We start from the raw sequence: 20,246 nt of genomic DNA on the forward strand, positions 1-20,246 counted from the left end.
ACTCCCCGACATGGCATAAGGAAGAAACCTTGAGAGGAACTAGACTCAAGAGGGAACCCATCCTCATCTTGGTTGCACCGAATGTCCATTTATAGCAGATATACGATGTTGGGGGGTACAGTGAAGATGATCAGAAGCGAAAAGAAATCCTGAGTCAATGTAGCAGTCTGTTGACATTAGCTACAGTCCAATCCATCCTCAAAGCGCCCGTTCTTACTCCGGAATTTCATCTGTTTAAAAGACCAAATAAAGCTTAATATTTTGCCATTTTGTGCTTGGCTCATTTTTTTATTTTGTTTAGGAGTGTAGTTTGAATAGTTTTAGGTGAAATCTACAGTGAGAAAATAAGTATTTAAACACCCTGCTATTTTGCAAGTTCTTCCACTTAGAAATCATGGAGGGGTCTGAAATTGTCATTGTAGGTGCATGTCCACTGTGAGAGACATAATCTAAAAAAAAAAAAAAATCCAGAAATCACAATATATGATTTTTAAACTATTTATTTGTATGATACAGCTGCAAATAAGTATTTGAACACCTGTCAATCAGCTAGAATTCTGACCCTCAAAGACCTGTTAGTCTGCCTTTAAAATGTCCACCTCCACTACATTTATTATCCTAAATAAGATGCACCTGTTTGAGGTCATTAGCTGCATAAAGACACCTGTCCACCCCATACAATCAGTAAGAATCCAACTACTAACATGGCCACGACCAAAGAGCTGTCCAAAGACACTAGAGACAAAATTGTACACCTCCACAAGGCTGGAAAGGGCTACGGGGAAATTGCCGGCTTGGTGAAAAAAGGTCCACTGTTGAAGCAATCATTAGAAAATGGAAGAAGCTAAACATGACTGTCAATCTCCCTCGGACTGGGGCTCCATGCAAGATCTCACCTCGTAGGGTCTCAATGATCCTAAGGAAGGTGAGAAATCAGCCCAGAACTACACGGGAGGAGCTGGTCAGTGACCTGAAAAGAGCTGGGACCACAGTTTTCAAGGTTACTGTTGGTAATACACTAAGACGTCATGGTTTGAAATCATGCATGGCACGGAAGGTTCCCCTGCTTAAACCAGCACATGTCCAGGCACGTCTTAAGTTTGCCAATGACCATTTGGATGATCCAGAGGAGTCATGGGAGAAAGTCATGTGGTCAGATGAGACCAAAATATAACTTTTGGGTCATAATTCCACTAAACGTGTTTGGAGGAAGAAGAATGATGAGTACCATCCCAAGAACACCATCCCTACTGTGAAGCATGAGGGTGGTAGCATCATGCTTTGGGGGTGTTTTTCTGCACATGGGACAGGGCGACTGCACTGTATTAAGGATGTATTGCAAGATTTTGGGGAACAACCTCCTTCCCTCAGTTAGAGCATTGAAGATGGGTCGAGGCTGGGTCTTTCAACATGACAATGACCCAAAGCACACAGCCAGGATAACCAAGAAGTGGCTCTGTAAGAAGCATATCAAGGTTCTGGCGTGGCCTAGCCAGTCACCAGACCTAAACCCAATAGAGAATCTTTGGAGGGAGCTCAAACTCTGTGTTTCTCAGCGACAGGCCAGAAACCTGACTGATCTAGAGAAGATCTGTGTGGAGGAGTGGGCCAAAATCCCTCCTGCAGTGTGTGCAAACCTGGTGAAAAACTACAGGAAACGTTTGATCTCTGTAATTGCAAACAAAGGCTACTGTACCAAATATTAACATTGACTTTCTCAGGTGTTCAAATACTTATTTGCAGCTGTATCATACAAATAAATAGTCAATTTCAGACCCCTCCATGATTTCTAAGTGGGAGAACTTGCAAAATAGCAGGGTGTTCAAATACTTATTTTCCTCACTGTAACTAAGCTCATATAATAACAAGTAGGACCTAGTTTTTTTTGGTAGAAGGATGGAAATGGAGTCTCTTGCAACAATAACTAGTCAGAATCTTACTGTATACTTTTGATTAAAGAGCCTAAATTTAAAAAAATGTGTGTACTTTATCTTAAGTATTCAAGTATTACTGATTTTATAAACCAGTAAACAGGTCTCTGGCGACCTATTTATTTGACATCTCCTGCTCTAAATTGATTTAATTATTGTTTTCTTATTCATCTGATAACAAATTGACATTTTATTTTGTAGGTCAATTATTACAGGTATCTTATGAGACTGACAGTATTACAACTTTAGCTATAAGGTCCTTTACTTTTTACAGACATTTCAGGATTGCTGCTATAATCTGACTGTAATTCCATGCAAAAATGTGATCCCATTTACGATGATTCATGTGAATTATTATTTTTTTCCACAGATAGCAATTTCATCTTGGCTAATGCACAGGTAGCAAAGGGGTTTCCCATAGTTTACTGTTCAGATGGCTTCTGTGAGCTCACGGGTTTCACACGCACTGAGGTCATGCAACAGAGTTGTGCATGTAAGTTTCTTTATGGGCCTGAGAGCAGCGAACACACGATCACGCGTGTGGATTCTACCCTTGAGAAGCGAAGTGAGCTTAAAGAGGAGATCGTGTTTTACAAGAAGAAAGGTGAGTAAAAATGACAAAAATATGTGCTTGGTACCTCTACAGATTATGATTAACCCCATACATTTTTTAACCAGACAATTCACAAATTCATTGGCAAATTATAATGATATATTAGGAATGGCGAGTTTCACCGATGGTGCATCTGAATAAAAATGTATGTATGTGATGCAGCGACATTGGTGAATTGCATAACACCTTTTTTCTTATTGCAGTGAATTGCAATCAAATTGAAATCGGATCGCACTTTATTGTAATGGGGTGAATTGTATCGCATTTCATTGGCAGCTGCTTCATATGAATCATTAATGTATCATATAATTAGCTACAGTATGCATCAAGATGCAAATTACATTAACCTCAGTTATGGAAAAGCACACTCCTTAATAATAAAAATATATATATATTATGTATATACAGTGCACACAGAAAGTATTCAAAGCACTTCACTTTTTCCACATTTTGTTATGTTACAGCCTTGTTGCAAAAGAGAATAAATTAATTATTTTCCTCAAAATTCTACAAACAATACCACATAATGACAATATGAATGAAGTTTGTTTGAAATCTTTGCACATTTATAAAAATAAATAAATAAAGTAGAGTATTCACAGCCTTTACTGACTCACAAAACTGAGCTCAGGTGTATGATTGGAGTCCACCTGTGCTAAATTCAGTTCATTGGACATGATTTAAAAGGCACACACATCACAAAAAAAATCACATGTACATAATTATTCACAGCCTTTGCTCAATACTTAGTTGAAGCTCCTGTAATTAAGACTGTAATTGGCACCAATTACAGTCTTAAGTCTTTTTGAGTATAATGCTACAAGCTTGGCACATCTATTTTTGGGCAGTTTCTCCCATTCATCTTTGCAGAACACTTTAAGCTCCATCAGGTTGGATGGGGAGTGTCAGTGCACAGCCATTTTTGATCTCTCCAGAGATGTTCAATCGGGTTTAAGTCTGCACTCTGGCTGGACCATGTCATGTGCCTTTACTGAGGACCGGCTTCAGTCTGGTTGGTTGGTCTGATTGGTGGAGTGCTGCAGAGATGGTTGTTTTTCTGGAAGGTTCTCCGCTTTCAACAGAGAAATGGTGGAGCTTTTTCAGAGTGACTATCAGGTTCTTGGTCACCTCCTTGACGAAGTTCCTTCTTCCCTGTTCGCTTAGTTTGAACGGGCGGCCTGCTCTAGGAAGATTCCTGGTGGTTCCAAACTTATTCCATTTACAGAGGATGAAGGCCACTGTGCTCATTGGTAGCTTCATTGCTGCACATATTTTTCTGTAGCCTTCCCCACATCTGTGCCTCCGTACAATCCTGTCTCAGAAGTCTACAGACAATTCCTTCGACTCCATGGCTTGGTTTTTGCTCTGTTATGCACTGTTGACTGTGGGACCTTTTATAGACAGATGTTGGACGAGAAGACCTGGATCGCTGGCTCCACTCTAATTCATCCCAAAGGTGTTCTATCAGGCCAGTCAAGTTCTTCCACACCAAACTTACTCATACATGTCTTTATGGACCTTGCTTTGTGCACTGGTGTGCAGTCATGTTGGAACCGGAGCAAGCCTTCCCAAAACTGTTCCCACAACGTTTGAAGCATGAAATTGTCCAAAATGTCTTGTTATGCTGAAGCATTAAGTGTTACTTTCACTGGAACTAAGGGGCCGAGCCCAACACCTGATAAACAACCCCACATAATAATTCCTCCTCCACCAAACTTTACATGTGGCACAATGCATTCAGACAAGTATCGTTCTCCTGGCAACTGCCAAACCCAGACGCAGATTGCCGGACAGTGAAGAGAACATGTCTCCAGTGCTCTATATGCTAGGTGCTATACACCACTGCATCCGATGCTTTGCATTGCACTTGTTGATGTAAGACTTGGATGCAACTGCTCGACCATGGAAACCCATTCCATGAAGCTCTCTACGCTCTGGTCTTGAGTTAATCTGAAGTTTGGAGGTCTGTAGCTATTGACTATGGCCTCACACTTCATGGCTAAGATGTTTGTAGAATTTTGAGGAAAACAATGGATTGAATCCATTAAAACACACAATAATAAAAAAGCGCTGTGAATAATTTACTACATTTAATAGTTTTCACCAATACTAATAAATGTATTAGTAGACTATTGGACTATTAAGCGCACCCAAATATAAGTCGCACCCACTAAATTTGACAAAGATTATATTGAACATAAATACGCCGCACCTGTCTATAAGCCGCAGGTTCCCACATTGAAACTAATGAACTTTAAACAGGCTTAAATGAAAGACAGTGTCTGTTACACGGCTTGTATCTAAACAGTAGCCTACCAAGAAAGTCATTGTTCACTGTCTTCTTCCTTCCTTTTACAACAATTTCTCTCGGGAGTTTTTCTTTTGGCGTCATGCGTTTAAAAATCACCATTGGTGAATCTTTTCTCCCGATACCGCGCAGCTCAGAACACAGGTGAGGTGCGTTTTTTCATGCCTGGTTGTTTACAGTGTGATGAATGATTCGCATTTCCTTTTGACAGTCCGAGTGAGCGGCAGGCCAAACGTCAGAGGAACATCATCCATATTTATGATGTGGTGCGGCCCGATTCAGTGGGAGCGCATCTGATTTAATATAAAGAATTTCATTGGTTCACCTGAACCCATTCGGCAATTTCATTGGTCTAATATTATGGGGCTTAGTTTTTTGGCTTGAAGTTTGTGAAACCGAGAAAAACCCAGGAAAAGTCCATAAATTAGCTGCTTCATTGTTTAAGCCGCGGGGTTCAAAGCGTGGGAAAAAAGTAGCGGCTTATAGTCCGGAAAATACGATATGTGGAGCATCCATTAAAAAAAAGAAAAGAAAAGGTTTAACATTTCATTTTATTTGCAATTTCCAAACATTTTTAGTCTTTTTAAGTGTCATCAAGAGGTTTGACATCACCAGCTGTAAGCAATCAAGCTGAATTTTACCCATAATTGTCCTAGTACCTAGTATTAGATTGTACTGTATCAGACCTTTCTCTCTCTCTCACACAGACACATGTGTATAGAGAGAGTCTGATTGGTTCACTGTACTCATAAGGAAAATACTGCAATGTTTGAACTCTAACTGTTTTTCTGTCTCCAATACAGGTTGTTTGTTCTGGTGTCTGCTGGATATTGTGCCTATTAAGAATGAGAAAGGCGATGTTGTTCTCTTCCTTGCTTCATTTAAAGACATCACAGACACCAAGGCAAAAACCATCCCCATTGAAAGAAAAAAAGGTTTTGTGGGCTTGTTTGTGTATTTCAAGCATCCTTAAAACTTTATAATTAATATCGTATCAGTGTTTAAAAGAATATATGTTGGCATAATCCAGGAATACCAAGCTCACCTTTCTGATTTGTTTGCCTTTGTTTCCGTTTTAGTTACCTGCTTTGTTAATATTTTAATTATTTGCCCACATGAAGTTCTGATAAAAAAAAAAAAAAAAAAAAACATTATTATTGGCATTAACAGTGTCTGTGTTTCAGTGTTGTGTTGGGTTAAGTTTTTATTTTGGCTTTGACATAAGTAGGTCAGACATTAACAATAGCCTCTGCACCTGGTGTTGTGTAACAACAGTGTGAATGTCCAAATCTGCAGATATATTTCATGGATAGCAGGTAAAAAACAGGACAACGGGGGAAAAAGATTGTCCCTCCTCTTATTCACTATTTAATTTGAAATGCTGAATAGAAACAAAATGCAGTCTTATTCTTTTGCATTCAATTGCAGCAACGCAACATTATTGTCCAGAATGCCAAGTGCTTATTTTGCTTTAGTGTATAAATCACTGGTGTTTGCAAAGGATAGGTGAATAGTAGGGGGAATCATTATTTGGACAATATTTTTCACAAATCCTTACATAAATGTCAGGTACAATTATGAAATGCATAAGTGTATTCATAATTATGTAAACCTTTTTTAGAAGACATTTACCAAATTGATTTATAATCGACTGGTGTTTGTGTTAGCGTCTGTGTTGTGTCTGTAATTTTTGCTGTCATGCACATTTATTTTACCACATTTGTTTATGTTGAAGTATCCCTGGTTTTTATCTTAGCTACTTCCTTTAACTAAGTTTTACTTGTTCTTTCTCAGAGTGTCATCATGGCCAGATCAAAGGGTATCCATTTAGCACTGCTCGAATTCGCTCGAACACCGTCCTGTATCACATCTCAGGACATCTCCACAACCGGCAGAAACAAAACAAAATCAAACTCAACAAGGTACCACATGGTGAACAAACATGCATGGAGGGTAAATGACAGAATATATGAGGTTACAGAAGGCAAAATCATGAACCATCATGAAGGATTTATTTGAAGATGTATTACAAGTTAAGACTATTGGCCACTCGTAGTATTTACATTCAGTTAAATTCAGTGACAGATGAACTAATGATAAACTGCAGACAAAAATGTGTAAAGCACGTTGCTTCTGATGAATGCAAATGCAAAATCGAAAAAAGCTGACTTCCTGTTTGTCAGATTGTCAAATCTGTGATTGTGAAATTTGTCTGCCTTAAGAAATCCCAACTGAAAAGTCTTACTTATAATTACTGGATTCTCTTTCTTCTTCTTCTTCTTCTTCTTCTTCTTATTATTATTATTATTATTATCTGAATCTATCAGAATCAGAAAACTTTATTGAAGCCATAATGAAATTTTATTTGCAGTTGTTCAAAGTTAAACATTAAAGTAAAATAAAACAAAAAAAGAGAATTTTAATAAATTTGTGTTATATTTTTATATGTTAAGTGAAAAAAATGTGTAGCAGCAGGAAATGAAATATGTAGCAGCAGTGAAACAGATGGAAAAAAAACCGCAAGACTACAGTAGTCATTATACAAGTTATTGCACATGTAAACATTATTATTATCATTGCACTAAGATTATTGCACATTATTGCCCAAGATTTTAACATTATGTAAGTGTGGCATGAAAATCTATAACTAAAGTATATATATATATATATATATATATATATATATATATATATATATATATAAATGGTAATTACTGTATATATATATATATATATATATATATATATATATATATATATATATATATATATATATATACAGTAATTACCATTTACCAGCTGTTTAACACTCAGAATTAGGAGTTATTTATTACTGTGTTACATGGGAAATGACCTTCTGTGGCACTTTGTGGTGCATCACGGTTGTATGAGTCTTTCACTGAACGTAACAGTGTTTTGTGTAGTGGGGTTTTTATTATTATTATTATTATTATTATTATTATTATTATTATTGTTATCATTATTACAATAACAGAAGAAATTTAAAAAGTAAACATAAATGGCATGCTGAATAAAGGCAAAAAAGAAGGAGAAAAACATGTCACTGTGGACATGCAGCTGAATTTCTAAACCCTTTTTTCATCTTTATTCTTATTGTTACCAGAATGTTTTTGGTGATCCTCCAGCTTTGCCGGAATACAAAGTTGCAGATGCTAAGAAGTCCAAGTTCATCCTTCTCCACTTCAGCAGTTTCAAGGCTGGCTGGGATTGGCTAATTCTGCTGGCTACTTTCTATGTGGCTGTGACTGTGCCATATAATGTGTGTTTTATTGGTGATGAAGACTTGACCCGCAGCACCACTGTCAGTGACATTGCTGTGGAGATCCTTTTTATCATTGGTGAGAATATTCAGGGTGGACTCTCACCTGTATCTTTTAAACTTTGCGGACTGTAAATTATTGGAAATGAGCTGAAAATTTCTGTTGTCTAAACATATTTTTCACACTAATTGTAGACATTGTGCTTAACTTTCGCACTACATATGTGAGCACATCTGGACAAGTAATTTTTGAGGCACGGCAAATCTGCATCCACTACATGACCACCTGGCTAGTAATCGACTTGGTGGCCGCACTGCCCTTTGATCTTCTGTATGCCTTCAATGTTAGTGTGGTGAGTTCAAAAGTTTGGCTTTTAATATTTCTTAAATAAAGTGTTATAGCCAAGGTGTACTGTTCACAACTTGGCCATAGATACCTCATAGGCTAGGAATATCTTTATTTAAATTTCAGTAAAACAGTTTAAAATGTTATTTTGTCATACCAAAATGGAATGCTTGGTAATTGTAAATTGGGAGAAACTCAGTAAATATATACAGTATTAATCAGAACAGTACAGTATTCAACAGTGTTATAGTGCAATATATGCTGTGGTGTTACAGGTGCTAATTTTCAGTGCCAATTAAAAAAAAACACATAGAACAAAGTACAGTTACTAACAAACAGCACTCATTCATTACTTCTTGACACCACTCTCTCTTCACAAACTGGTGTTCAGCAATTTACCAGTCACCACAATCAGATCTGGTGAGAATGTGTTAAACAACTTGTTTAGTTACATGAGTGAGAAATATTGCTACCAATCATACTGCTTATGCGAACATGGATTAATTATTTACTGTAAACTGTAAACCAAGGTAGTCACCGGAAATAGTTTTTTAACAATTATGAGGATTTTCCAGAGTGCTTGTTGGCTGCTTTTATCTGGATTTAGATGATTGTGGAGGACAGGCCATCATCAGATGGATATGATAAGGATATGACACTCAAGGACCCCTTACATACAATGAAAATAAAACAATTACCAACAACAGTTTAAAATAATAAAACACTATACAACCAAAAATACATACAAATACAATGTCAATAATATGAATGCTTCAAAAGATTTTGGAAAAGTTTCCAAATAAGATGTGAAAAAAGGAAGTCAATTCCACAGGTATGGGGCAGCATAGCTAAAAGATGCCAAACACATGCGAGGAAGGACTAAGGATAACGAGGACACTCCAGCACTTAATCACTCTCCTTGAACAAATAGCTCTTGCATAACATAGAGGTGTGTCTGGGGTCATTGTCCTTTTAGAAAACAAATGATGGTCCCACTAAATACAAACCAGATGGAATGGCATGTCACTACGAAATGCTGTGGTAGCCATGCTGGTTAATTAGAAAACTTAAAACACACCCCCTCATCACACTGATCCTCCGTGCTTCACAGTGAACCACACATTCAGGAATCTCATCTCATCTTTCTCATTAGATCAAAAGACCAAAGTTTTCCACTGATCTAATGTACATTCCTTGTGTTTTCTGGGCCAAACAATGCTCTTCTGCTAGTTGTTCCTCTGAAGTAATGGTTTCTTTGCTGCAATTCGACCATGACAGCCTGATTCATGCAGTCTCCTCTGTGGATGTTGAAAGATGTCTGCCCCTTGAATTCCAAAAAGCATATGTATTAAACGAGGGTTTCTGATTCTGGTAATGTATCCTCTGCAGCAAAGCTAGCTCTTGGTCTTTCTTTCCTGGTACAGTCCTTATTAGAGCCTCTCGAGCATGAGGTGACTACTTTGTGAATCTGATGAGAGAATGCCATGAGTATGCCAAGCTGTCATAAAAACAGTAGCTTCTTTGGACAATCTAAAATTTTAAACATGTTCTGGGTTGTTAAACGCTTTTTCGTTTACTACAGACCAGGCATAACATTAGAACGGTAGAACATTATGTCTGGTAAAGATTTTGTCATAGTTTGGATGTCTTCATTATTAATGTACAATATTGAAAATACACAGAAAGAAAAAAGTCAATTTTTTTTGCAGTTCATTTGTACACCTTTATACTCATTTATCACTGCAATCCGCCAGAAAAAAACTTTTCAGAACATTGTGACCTTCAAACATGGCTGCTAATGACAATTCCCAGCACAACACTCTACCCCCACAGCTATAGTCTTCAGTTTTCATCCAAACACAACTGTTCTCAGTTACAGCCACACATATATAATTGGCACTTCTCATGTTCTATTGTAAATAAAATATTGGCTCAGGTAATTTGAAAGTATTCTATTTAAATATAAAAAACGTCCCAACATTTTCGGAATTCGGTTGTACATGCCCAAACTCTATGACTTATAAAAAAATTTTAGAAACAGAACCGGGTGTTTATTACTGACTGATCTTATTACTCTCTTAATAACAGTGTTCATAGAAGAAAAGCTACTGAGAGCCATTTCTTCCTACCCCTGTGCCTCTTGTTAATATTAGTGTAAGGTGAAGAATGATAGTCTGTTATACTGTGAATGATTATGTCTGCTTTGAGACATAAGAATACCTTACCTGTGTGGAAAGGGACTGGTGATTATATTAATGGATGGTATAACGAGTATTATTTACAGACTGCCTGAGGCACCACAGTAATAAGCTGACAGACAATATGGTTTGTTTTCACTTACATAGTGTGGCATAGCTGATATGTGACTGCATACATCATTCATACTGTACATATTTTTCTCATTGCAGACACACCTAGTCCCATAAATGTGTGTGTTTGTTTATTATTTATTTGTGTATTAGGAAAGAAACTCTCATTACTAACTGGTTTCTGTTTTTAATCCACTTACACATCATTATGTTAGGATATTATAGTAATGATCTACCTTTGTCTGGCAGGTGTCAGTTGTGCACTTGTTAAAGACTGTACGTTTGCTGCGCCTGTTGCGTCTATTGCAAAAAATGGACCGCTACTCCCAGCACAGCACAGTGGTGCTCACCTTACTCATGTCCATGTTTGCCCTGCTTGCCCACTGGATGGCCTGCATCTGGTACATCATTGGAAAAAAGGAAATGGACAGCAATGTGCAAACCACCTGGGATATAGGTAAGAAAGTTATGCTCAAACATCTGCACTTACACATATTCCCAGATTTATGCACAAATATGTAGAAAGGCTCATGACAGAGTTTTAAAAATGCCTAAAGACCAGTGAAATTAATAAAAAAACACAAATTTGACTTGACAAGAACCTAACAATGATTACCTGTAATGAATAGACGTTTGGTGTTATTCAGATGAGGATGGTTCTCTTTTGACTCTGGTTCCTATCAAGGTTTCTTTTTTTATACCATCTCAGGGAGTTTTCTTAACACAAATTTACAATTATACGGTACTGTTTTAATACAATGTCCACTGTTAAAAGTGCTATACAAATAAAAATTAATTGAATTGAATCGAATTAAAAATGCATATCTTACTGGTATATTGAAATATTATAAAAAGCATTAGTACAATACAATAATTCGTTCTGTAAGCTTGTAACTTGTAAGCTCCTCCTCGTCTGCCTAATTGAATCGCAAAAGTTTTTGATTAAAATTGGAGTTGAACAATGAACATAGCAAAAGACCTGGTCATGAAAATGACCTTCAATTATTCACCTTATTGACTGAAAATTGAGTCATGGAGAACTTAATGGAACTTTTTTGGAGTGACACAACAATAAATTCTGAGTGGCATATAACTCTCTCTTGATGGAATTACACCTGTTTAATTGAGCTGATCAGTTCAGAAAATTGTTCTTATTATATTCACTGAAGAGGTTTGTCACTTATAATAAAGAGAACTCGTAGCAAATTCATTCAATCAATATTGTATATAGAGATAAAACAACAACATGATAACAAGAGTGAGTGACAAACAGCTTAATGGGTAATTATATTATAATTATATTACACATGTGGCTGAATGACAGATGAAAGGATATGAAAATTGCAACAGATTGGGCCAAGAGACACCTGACAGAGGAGAGAATCAGTAGAGATGACTCTAATCAGAATGATATGATAAATAAAAGTTTCCTTGTTTAGTTTCTGAGCTGGTTATTTGCTGTATATGACCTTTTGTTGCTCATTCACACAGTTTTAACATTATAATAGAAATCTCTAGTTTGTTTTTTTGCATTAGGTTAGCTTCTTGATTGCCATTGAATTTCAATGATAATCAATTCCTAAGCTGTTCCCACCTGTGAACAGTTAAAATTTAAATTACTTGGTATTTATCCGTTTCCCCGAAAGTTACTATGTTGTGAAGTCGGTGAAGAATAAGGAATAATTCTTCTCTTTTTATGTTGTCATTGACATTATTGTGTATCACAAATAAATATCTGTGAACCTAAAGATTGATACAACAAAATGAGAATGCCATGTAAACTGACAGTGGTGGACAGTAATGTTTTTACTTAATCACTAAACCTAACCACTGTATTTTTTCAGAGTACTTTGAGTTTTATATCATGTCCTTTTTTTGCTAATTGAATTCATACTATCTCACTTTTTATATGCTTTTCACATTTAACTTTTTTGTGTTCACACTGATCTTGGTTTTAAACTCTCTTAGGTTGGCTGCATGAGCTGGGAAAACGTTTGGAGATCCCTTATACCACAGTGAATGGCTCAGCTAACAGTGGTCCAAAGTTGCGCAGTGTCTACATTGCTTCACTTTACTTCACGCTTAGCAGTCTGACCAGTGTGGGCTTCGGGAATGTCTCTGCTAATACCGATGCTGAGAAGATCTTCTCTATTTGCATTATGCTTATTGGAGGTAAGGATGTATGCCTGTGCCGCTTTTTTCTCTACTAAAATATTATTGGGTGGTTATTGAGTGTTAGGGTTGTTGGGCAACGGTACAAAAGTTTTGTAGTATTGTTAAGTATTTTTTTATGTTGTTGGGTTTGTTTCTGATAATAGTATGTTCTAAATTGTTTACATTATTAATATTGGACATCTTGGTTGCTGTTTTGATATCCGTAAGGGTTATTTTGTGTATTGGTTGTTAGTAGTTGTCTTTTGTTAATTCTAAAGGGTGTGTGTGTCTAACTTTTCTATGTGATGTGTGGATTGAATGCACTGGTGTGTGCAAGTGATTTAGTTTTTTTTTTAGCTGTTCTTTACTAATTTTTCCCCTTGCTGGCACCTTCAGTTCTATTGTTTGGTTTATTTATTTGTTTTGTATTGTTAAAATTGTAATTTGTATTAGTTAGTTCTATATGTAGTTCATATTTCTTTGTTTTATGTGGACGTTTTTATTTAATTGTTTACTACTTTTTGGTAGATTAATAAAAGTAATTGATCCTGGTCCACCCATGTCTCCTCTCCTGTGAAGAGAATAAACATATAGTCTATTTATGAGTTTTAATTGGTAATCTAGTATTCTCTGGGTGAAAGTCCCTGGGTAGGATAGTAGTTACCTTAAATTTTTCGAAAAACCAAATCCCCTACCGTTGGTGCAACAGGTACAGCTAGTCCCTATCTCGCACCAGGTTTTAAATCCAGGACTAATCACCCGAATTTGAGTAAAAACCCTCAATAAATCCGAAATCATCAAAATCAAATCATACCTTTAATTATACTAGCATTTTTTTTATATCCACCAATTCCGCCACACAAAATACACCAAACATGGTGGTAAATGCGCTACAACAGCAGAAGACCAGGTCAACATCCACTCCTGTCAGCCATGAACAAGAATGTAAAGGCTATCATAAGCCCAGCCTCACCAAAACTGGACAGAGACAATAGACCCTTGGAAGTTTGTGGCTGAGATGAGAAACACATTCTTCTGCTGTTGTAGCCCATTCATCTAAAAGCTCAATAATTTGTTCAGGATAAAATGCTTTTCTGCACACCATCAGTATAAACAGAGATTATTTACGCTACTGTATTCTTTTTGGCATCTCTAAATAATTCCTGCGATTTTTTCCAACTTCTCTCATGAAGTCGTTTCCAGTCATTTTGAATATAAATCATTTTAACTTTTTGTAGCATTCTGTGTAAATTTTAGAGATTGTTGTGTATTACATATTCAGTAGATCAGCAGCATCTAATAAATTTAAACCAGTCTATCTGGTACCAACATCTGTTCCCCATTTGGGAACTTCAAGCTGCGTTGAAACGCTTCAGGAACGCCCCCACGTTGTCCACGCTCTAAACCACGCACGCTTCGCTCCTGGAAAGCTCTCTCGCAAAGTGGCGCCGGCAGTCATGGGGCTTGCAGGCCGATCTGGCAGAAGGCCAGTCAGACGAGTCCTCTCCAGCCACCCTGCCGGATAGGGCGCCTGCTCTTTCGGGGAAGCACACCCGGGGCCGCTCCTTCTCCCGTTGCGAGCAGCGCGGCGTTACATTTCTCCCTTCAAGTAGGATAAGATGATGGACGCTAGCGTGCCTGTGGACTCTTCATGGCCAGTAAGCTGAATGAGTGCTTTCTGCGCCCCATGTCACAGCCTTGGTGCCGAGGCTTATCACTCTTCCCCAACCTGCACACTGAGGTGTCCAGGTCCTGGGAGACCCCGTACAACCGAAGTGCGGTTCCGGGGCGATGCAGCGTGTGGAGGAGACGCTAGCCAGCTATCTCTCTTCTAGCGTAGCATCATTGCTAAAGGCCCCGGAGTTTCCTACTAAACTGTTGTGCTGCCGACCTTACCCTCAGGGCCACGAAACACACGGCGCGGGGCGTTGACCTGTCCATGGCAGCCCTGGTGGCCACAGAAAGGCATCTTTTGTTTACGATCGAGTTGTGTCCTGAATTCCCCAATGGCTCCTCCTGGGCTGTTTGGCAATGCTGTAACGGCGGTCGTCGACAGATTCCAGGAGTCTACAAAGTCTACATCCTCCATTCCAGAGCTCCCTCCACGAGGCAGTCGTTGACCCCTTCGACCCTGAAGGTTTACGTGTCTGCTATCATGGCTTATATTACCCGCTGGGTAGGCACCCTCTGGTGACACGTTCCCTCCATGGCATCAGGAGGTTGAGGCCTGGGTCTCGACCCAGAGTGCCGGTCTGGGACATGGCCGTTGTGTTGGCAGCTCTATCCGAGCCCCCCTTCGAGCCCCTGGCCGAAGTGGCCCTTAGGTACCTGTCAGGTAAAGACCACTTTCCTTGTGGTGATTTCCTCCCTGAAGAGGATCGGCGATCTGCAGGCTCTGTCCGTAGACCCTGTTTCGCCTGGAATTTGCCACTAGCATGGCCAGCGCGTTTCTCTATACGAAACCTGGGTATGTGCCTAAGATGCTTACAGCAAGACCTGTCCTCTGTTCCTAGACCCTGACCAGGAGAAGCAGAATCGTCTGGACGAGTCAGTGGAGGAAGTCGGAGCAGCTGTTCACACTCCCTGCGTCCCTGCAGCACTTTCCCTCTCTCTAGGCAAAAGCCAGTGTCGCTACCACCACGCAGCCATTTTGTAGCTCCTGGTCGTCACGACATAGCCCGCCGATGACATCACGACTTGTCTGTTGGCCAGATTTCGCACGTGGTTTAGAGCGCGGACAACGCGGGGTGTTCCTGAAGCATTGCAACACAGCGTCTCTTTCCCTCGGGGAACTAGGGTTATAAACATAACCTAGAGACGTATATATATATATATATATATATATATATATATATATATATATATATATATATATATGAGACAGATTTTTTTTGATGATTTGAACATTAACTGAAGCTCTTGATTTTTTTTGCATGGCTCTGAGGCCACACTATTTGCTAAGATGCATGAAGATGCATGAATGGGCAGGTGTGCTGGTGTTCCTAATAAAGTGGGTGGTGTATATGACATACATAACGAGCAACATACCAAATAATGTATATACTATTTACACATAAAAATGTACTAATTTTTGTATTAACAAATACTAAAGTTGTTTGTGTGTGTGTGTGTGTGTGTGTGTGTGTGTGTGTGTGTGTGTGTGTCTCCATGTCAGCACTTATGCATGCTCTAGTATTTGGTAATGTGACAGCTATCATTCAGCGCATATACTCACGCTGGTCCTCATACCATACACGCACTAAAGACCTGAAGGACTTCATAAGAGTGCACCACCTGCCGCAAATCCTCAAGCAACGCATGCTAGAGTACTTCCAGACTACCTGGTCTGTCAACAATGGCATCGACTCAAATGAGGTACCATTTTCAATGCAATGTGTGTTTAAGAGAGATTTCATTCTGACATTGTCAATGCACGTGTTGATATGGTCCAAAACAGATGAAGTGTAAATGTATAATCAATTACAGTACATACAAGTCTTGTTTGCTATTTGTTTATAAAAGCTGAGGCAACAGAGTCAAGCTAAAACTAAACCTATCAGCAACTAATCATCCTCAAATTCACCATCATCTGCAAATGGATAGCAGTAATTACATTAATCAGCATGAGAAGGTCACAAATAAAAAAAAGATTTCTTGATTGTTAAACCTGTTGAGATGCTGAAATGACTGGATGTGAAACTTAGTTCATTCAATTGATACAAAATTCAATTCAATTTGTATTTATTTATCTAGTGCTTATAACAATGGACATTGTCTCAAAGCAGCTTTATAGAGATAAAGAGATTATAAGTTTGTTGCTTATACTTTTAAGCTTATCCCCAATGAGCGAGCCAGTGGTGACTGTGGCAAAAAAAAAACTCCCTGATGTCATGTGAAAGAAACCTTTAAAAGAAACCTGACTCGAAAGGAAACCCATCCTCATCTGAGTGGCACCGAATGTCTTTAAATTTTTCTTTATTACATTATTTATAAAAGAAAAATAGACATTATAGTATAGTATAGAAACTATTTACATATAGGGAGTGGTCGTTCTTTACATTGTAGATTTTCACTAAAATATATTTTTCCCAGGACGAAGCAAATTGTTCCAGTTTATGATTTACACATTTTGTTATTTGCAAAATTTTTTAAATATCCATTGTGATTTCCAACCATGCACTGATGGTAGGACTCCTGTGACAACCAATTTTTTGTAAAACTCTTAACTGAGGTCTGTTGGTGTGAAAGTCCAGAATCCATCTGCAAGTGGAGGTGCAGATACCCAGGTCACTGAGCTTAGTGATCAGTACAGTGGGGAGGACTGTATTGAACGCAGAGCTAAAGTCAATGAACAGCATTCTGATGTAGGTGTTGATGTAGGTCTTTTATCCAGGTGGGTGAGGGCTGAATGAAGAGCTGTGGAAACTGCATCTGTTCGGGCGATAGGCAAACTGGTGTGGGTCCAGTGTAGGTGGTAGGCCCGCAGTGAGTTGATTCAGGACCAGTTTCTCAAAGCACTTCATTGCAATAGGGGTGAGTGTGACTGGGCGAAAATCATTCAGGCATTTGGCAGCTGAGTGCTTAGGCACAGGTATTGATGGTTGTGGTCTTCAGGCATGTAGGAACCGTGGCTTAGGCCAGTGACAGGTTGAAAATGTCAGTGAAGACCTGTGCCAGTTGTCCAGCGCATGCTCTGAGAACACCTCCCGGTATGCCATCCGGGCCAGCTGTCTTGCGTGCATCCACTCTGCTAAACACTGAATATACGTCGTTGTTGAGAGTGAAAGTGGGCTGTAAGCTGTGGAAGAGTCCGTGGTTGAGGTCAAATGTCCTGTGCTTTGATCGAAATGAGCAAAAAATCGATTGAGTTCGTCCGGTTGAAAGGCACTGCTGGTTGGTTGAGCTGTGCGTTTGTAGTCTGTGATGGTCTGGATGCCTTTCCACATGCGTCTGGTGTCAGAGTTGTTGAAGTGCTCTTCTATCTGGCAGATTTAAAAGCAGCATCTATTACTTTCAACAAGAGATGGACATCAGAGTTCATACACGGCTTCTGATTAGGAAAGCACGTGTTTCACGGTAGTGACCTTGTCAATGCACGTGTTGATATGGTCCAAAACAGATGAAGTGTAAATGTCCATGTTCGTGTGAGAGTCCTGTGTGGCCTGTGAGGCAAACATGTTCCAGTCAGTATCCTGAAACTGTTGCTGTAGAGAAGAAATGGCCCCCTCTGGCCATACTTTTATTGTCCTCACAGCTGGTTTCACCCGTTTGATCAGTGGTGTGTATTTGGGTAGCATGAACAAAGAGAGGTGATCAGACTGACCCAAGTGGAGGAGGGGAATGGCTGTGTATGCCCCAGGTATGTTTGTGTACACCTGGTCCAGTGTTTTGTCCCCTCTGGTAGAGCAAGAGACATTGCGGTGAAATTTTGGAAAAACAGATCTCAGGTTGGAGTGGATCTCCAGCAACAACAATGGCTCCTTCAGGATGTGCAGACTGTTGTTTGCTGATAGCAGCGCACAGTTACTCCATAGCTAGCTTAGCATTAGCCTCCGGCGGAATGTACACCGCAGTCACAACAACGGCTGAGAATTCTCTCAGTAAATAAAAGGGTCTGCACTTAATCATCAAATACTCTAAATGAACAGAGCAATGACTTTCAGAAACAGTAGAGTCTGTGCACCATGATTTGTTAACATAAATGCATAGACCTCCACCTCTGCGCTTACCAGAGTCCTCTGCCGTCCTGTCTGCCCGGAAAACACTGCGACCCCCGAGCTCAATGGCGCTGGTGGGAATGTTGTCGTTGAGCCATTTTCCGTAAAAATCATGAAATTACATTCCTTAATCCGTTTGTGTGATGTTATCCGGAGCAGCAGCTCATCCATTTTGTTTGCGAGAGACCAAACATTGGCAAGGAAGATGCTTGGAATCGATGGTTGATCCGCACGTTTAGCCTTAGCCTAGCCCTGATGCCGCCCTCCTTTGTTTAAGGTCTCGGCGCCGGCGCTGTGGTCTTGCTGTCGGCCGAGCTGGATGAGATGTGTACAAGCCTGTTCTGAGTGAATAAGCTTGCTTTTGATGGAGAAATTGCTACTAAATCGCAAAATCTGGAGAGACACTCGCGTTGTGCACGCGCCGTCATCTTGGTTCATTATATACACATATAAACATTTGTTTATAATGTGTATATAATAACAAAATATGCATTGTTTACCAGTAATCCCACATATAAATAACATAGCAGTCCCAGAGGACATGGTAAAGAATGTAAAAGACCGGAGCCACAAAAGTTTTGGTAAAAAGAATTTTGGTGAGCAAACTGAAATAAAAATATGGACGCATTGATGCTTTGGAGCTGTTTTATGATTAGTGATCATATGGCACTCAGGAAGATTAGAAACAAACATCCAAACACAAAAATTGCCTGGCTAAACACATCAGCATTTTGAAATGGCTATAACAGTCTCTGGATTTAAGCCTTTTTGAAAATGCTTTTAAAAAAAAATATATATATATATATATATATATATATATATATATATATATATATATATATATATATACAGTGGGGTCCAAAAGTCCACGTTAAAAATCACTATTTGTAGTGAATAAATGCATTTTAACTATTTTTTTGTTTGTACAAAAAAATATCACATTTAATTAAAATATATATTTAGATGACAAACAAATACTCGAATACCAAAAATATTATGTTAATATTATTACTTTTAACTGATGACATTGATATTCAGTCCAATTCAGTTGTATTTGTATAGAGCTTTTAACAATGGACAGTGTCCCAAAGCAGCTTTACTGAGCTATAAAGATGTTATAGAGTTGAAATGTATATGTAAGTTTAGTGCCTATATGTTTTTCCTTATAAGTTTATCCCTAATGATCAAGCCAGTGGTGTCTATGGCAAGAAAAAACTCCCTAAGATGGGAGTATATACAGTAACAGCCTTTTGACTGGTGGTCTCAGATTATTTTAACTCCACTGTATATAAACTATACAATATACAAGTATCTCAAACATGACTTAGTCATATATTATCTTTAGTGAAGACTTCACTTAATGTTATTTGTGGTGGTGTCAGTTAGTGGTGGGGAGACCAGAGGACTTATATCATAGCAGACAAACAGCTGGTCCAACTTTCTCCATAAGGCAGTTCTGTGGACGTATGTGTCCACAGAATCCAAGATGGATCCAAGTTGGCGGTGTGGCAGTAGCAATGGTGATACTTTCACTTTGTAGCCCGCCTTACGCAACACATGGACATCGGAGCAACCGGTGTCCCTGTGT

At 38.8% G+C, this 20,246-nt stretch overlaps 1 protein-coding gene across 1 annotated transcript in view; it reads left to right on the forward strand.

Moving 5' to 3' along the window:
- kcnh8 (potassium voltage-gated channel, subfamily H (eag-related), member 8) overlaps nucleotides 1-20,246 on the forward strand; it is a 62,857-nt gene that overhangs the window by 16,487 nt on the left and 26,124 nt on the right. The window contains exons 4-11 of the mRNA XM_046844287.1: nucleotides 2,302-2,535; nucleotides 5,656-5,787; nucleotides 6,647-6,774; nucleotides 7,977-8,211; nucleotides 8,328-8,485; nucleotides 11,037-11,244; nucleotides 12,756-12,959; nucleotides 16,117-16,316. Coding sequence (XP_046700243.1) covers nucleotides 2,302-2,535; nucleotides 5,656-5,787; nucleotides 6,647-6,774; nucleotides 7,977-8,211; nucleotides 8,328-8,485; nucleotides 11,037-11,244; nucleotides 12,756-12,959; nucleotides 16,117-16,316 — 1,499 coding nt within the window. The remainder of the gene's footprint in view (nucleotides 1-2,301; nucleotides 2,536-5,655; nucleotides 5,788-6,646; nucleotides 6,775-7,976; nucleotides 8,212-8,327; nucleotides 8,486-11,036; nucleotides 11,245-12,755; nucleotides 12,960-16,116; nucleotides 16,317-20,246) is intronic.

Source organism: Silurus meridionalis, chromosome 29 (assembly GCF_014805685.1).
Source record: "Silurus meridionalis isolate SWU-2019-XX chromosome 29, ASM1480568v1, whole genome shotgun sequence".
NCBI lineage: Eukaryota > Metazoa > Chordata > Actinopteri > Siluriformes > Siluridae > Silurus > Silurus meridionalis.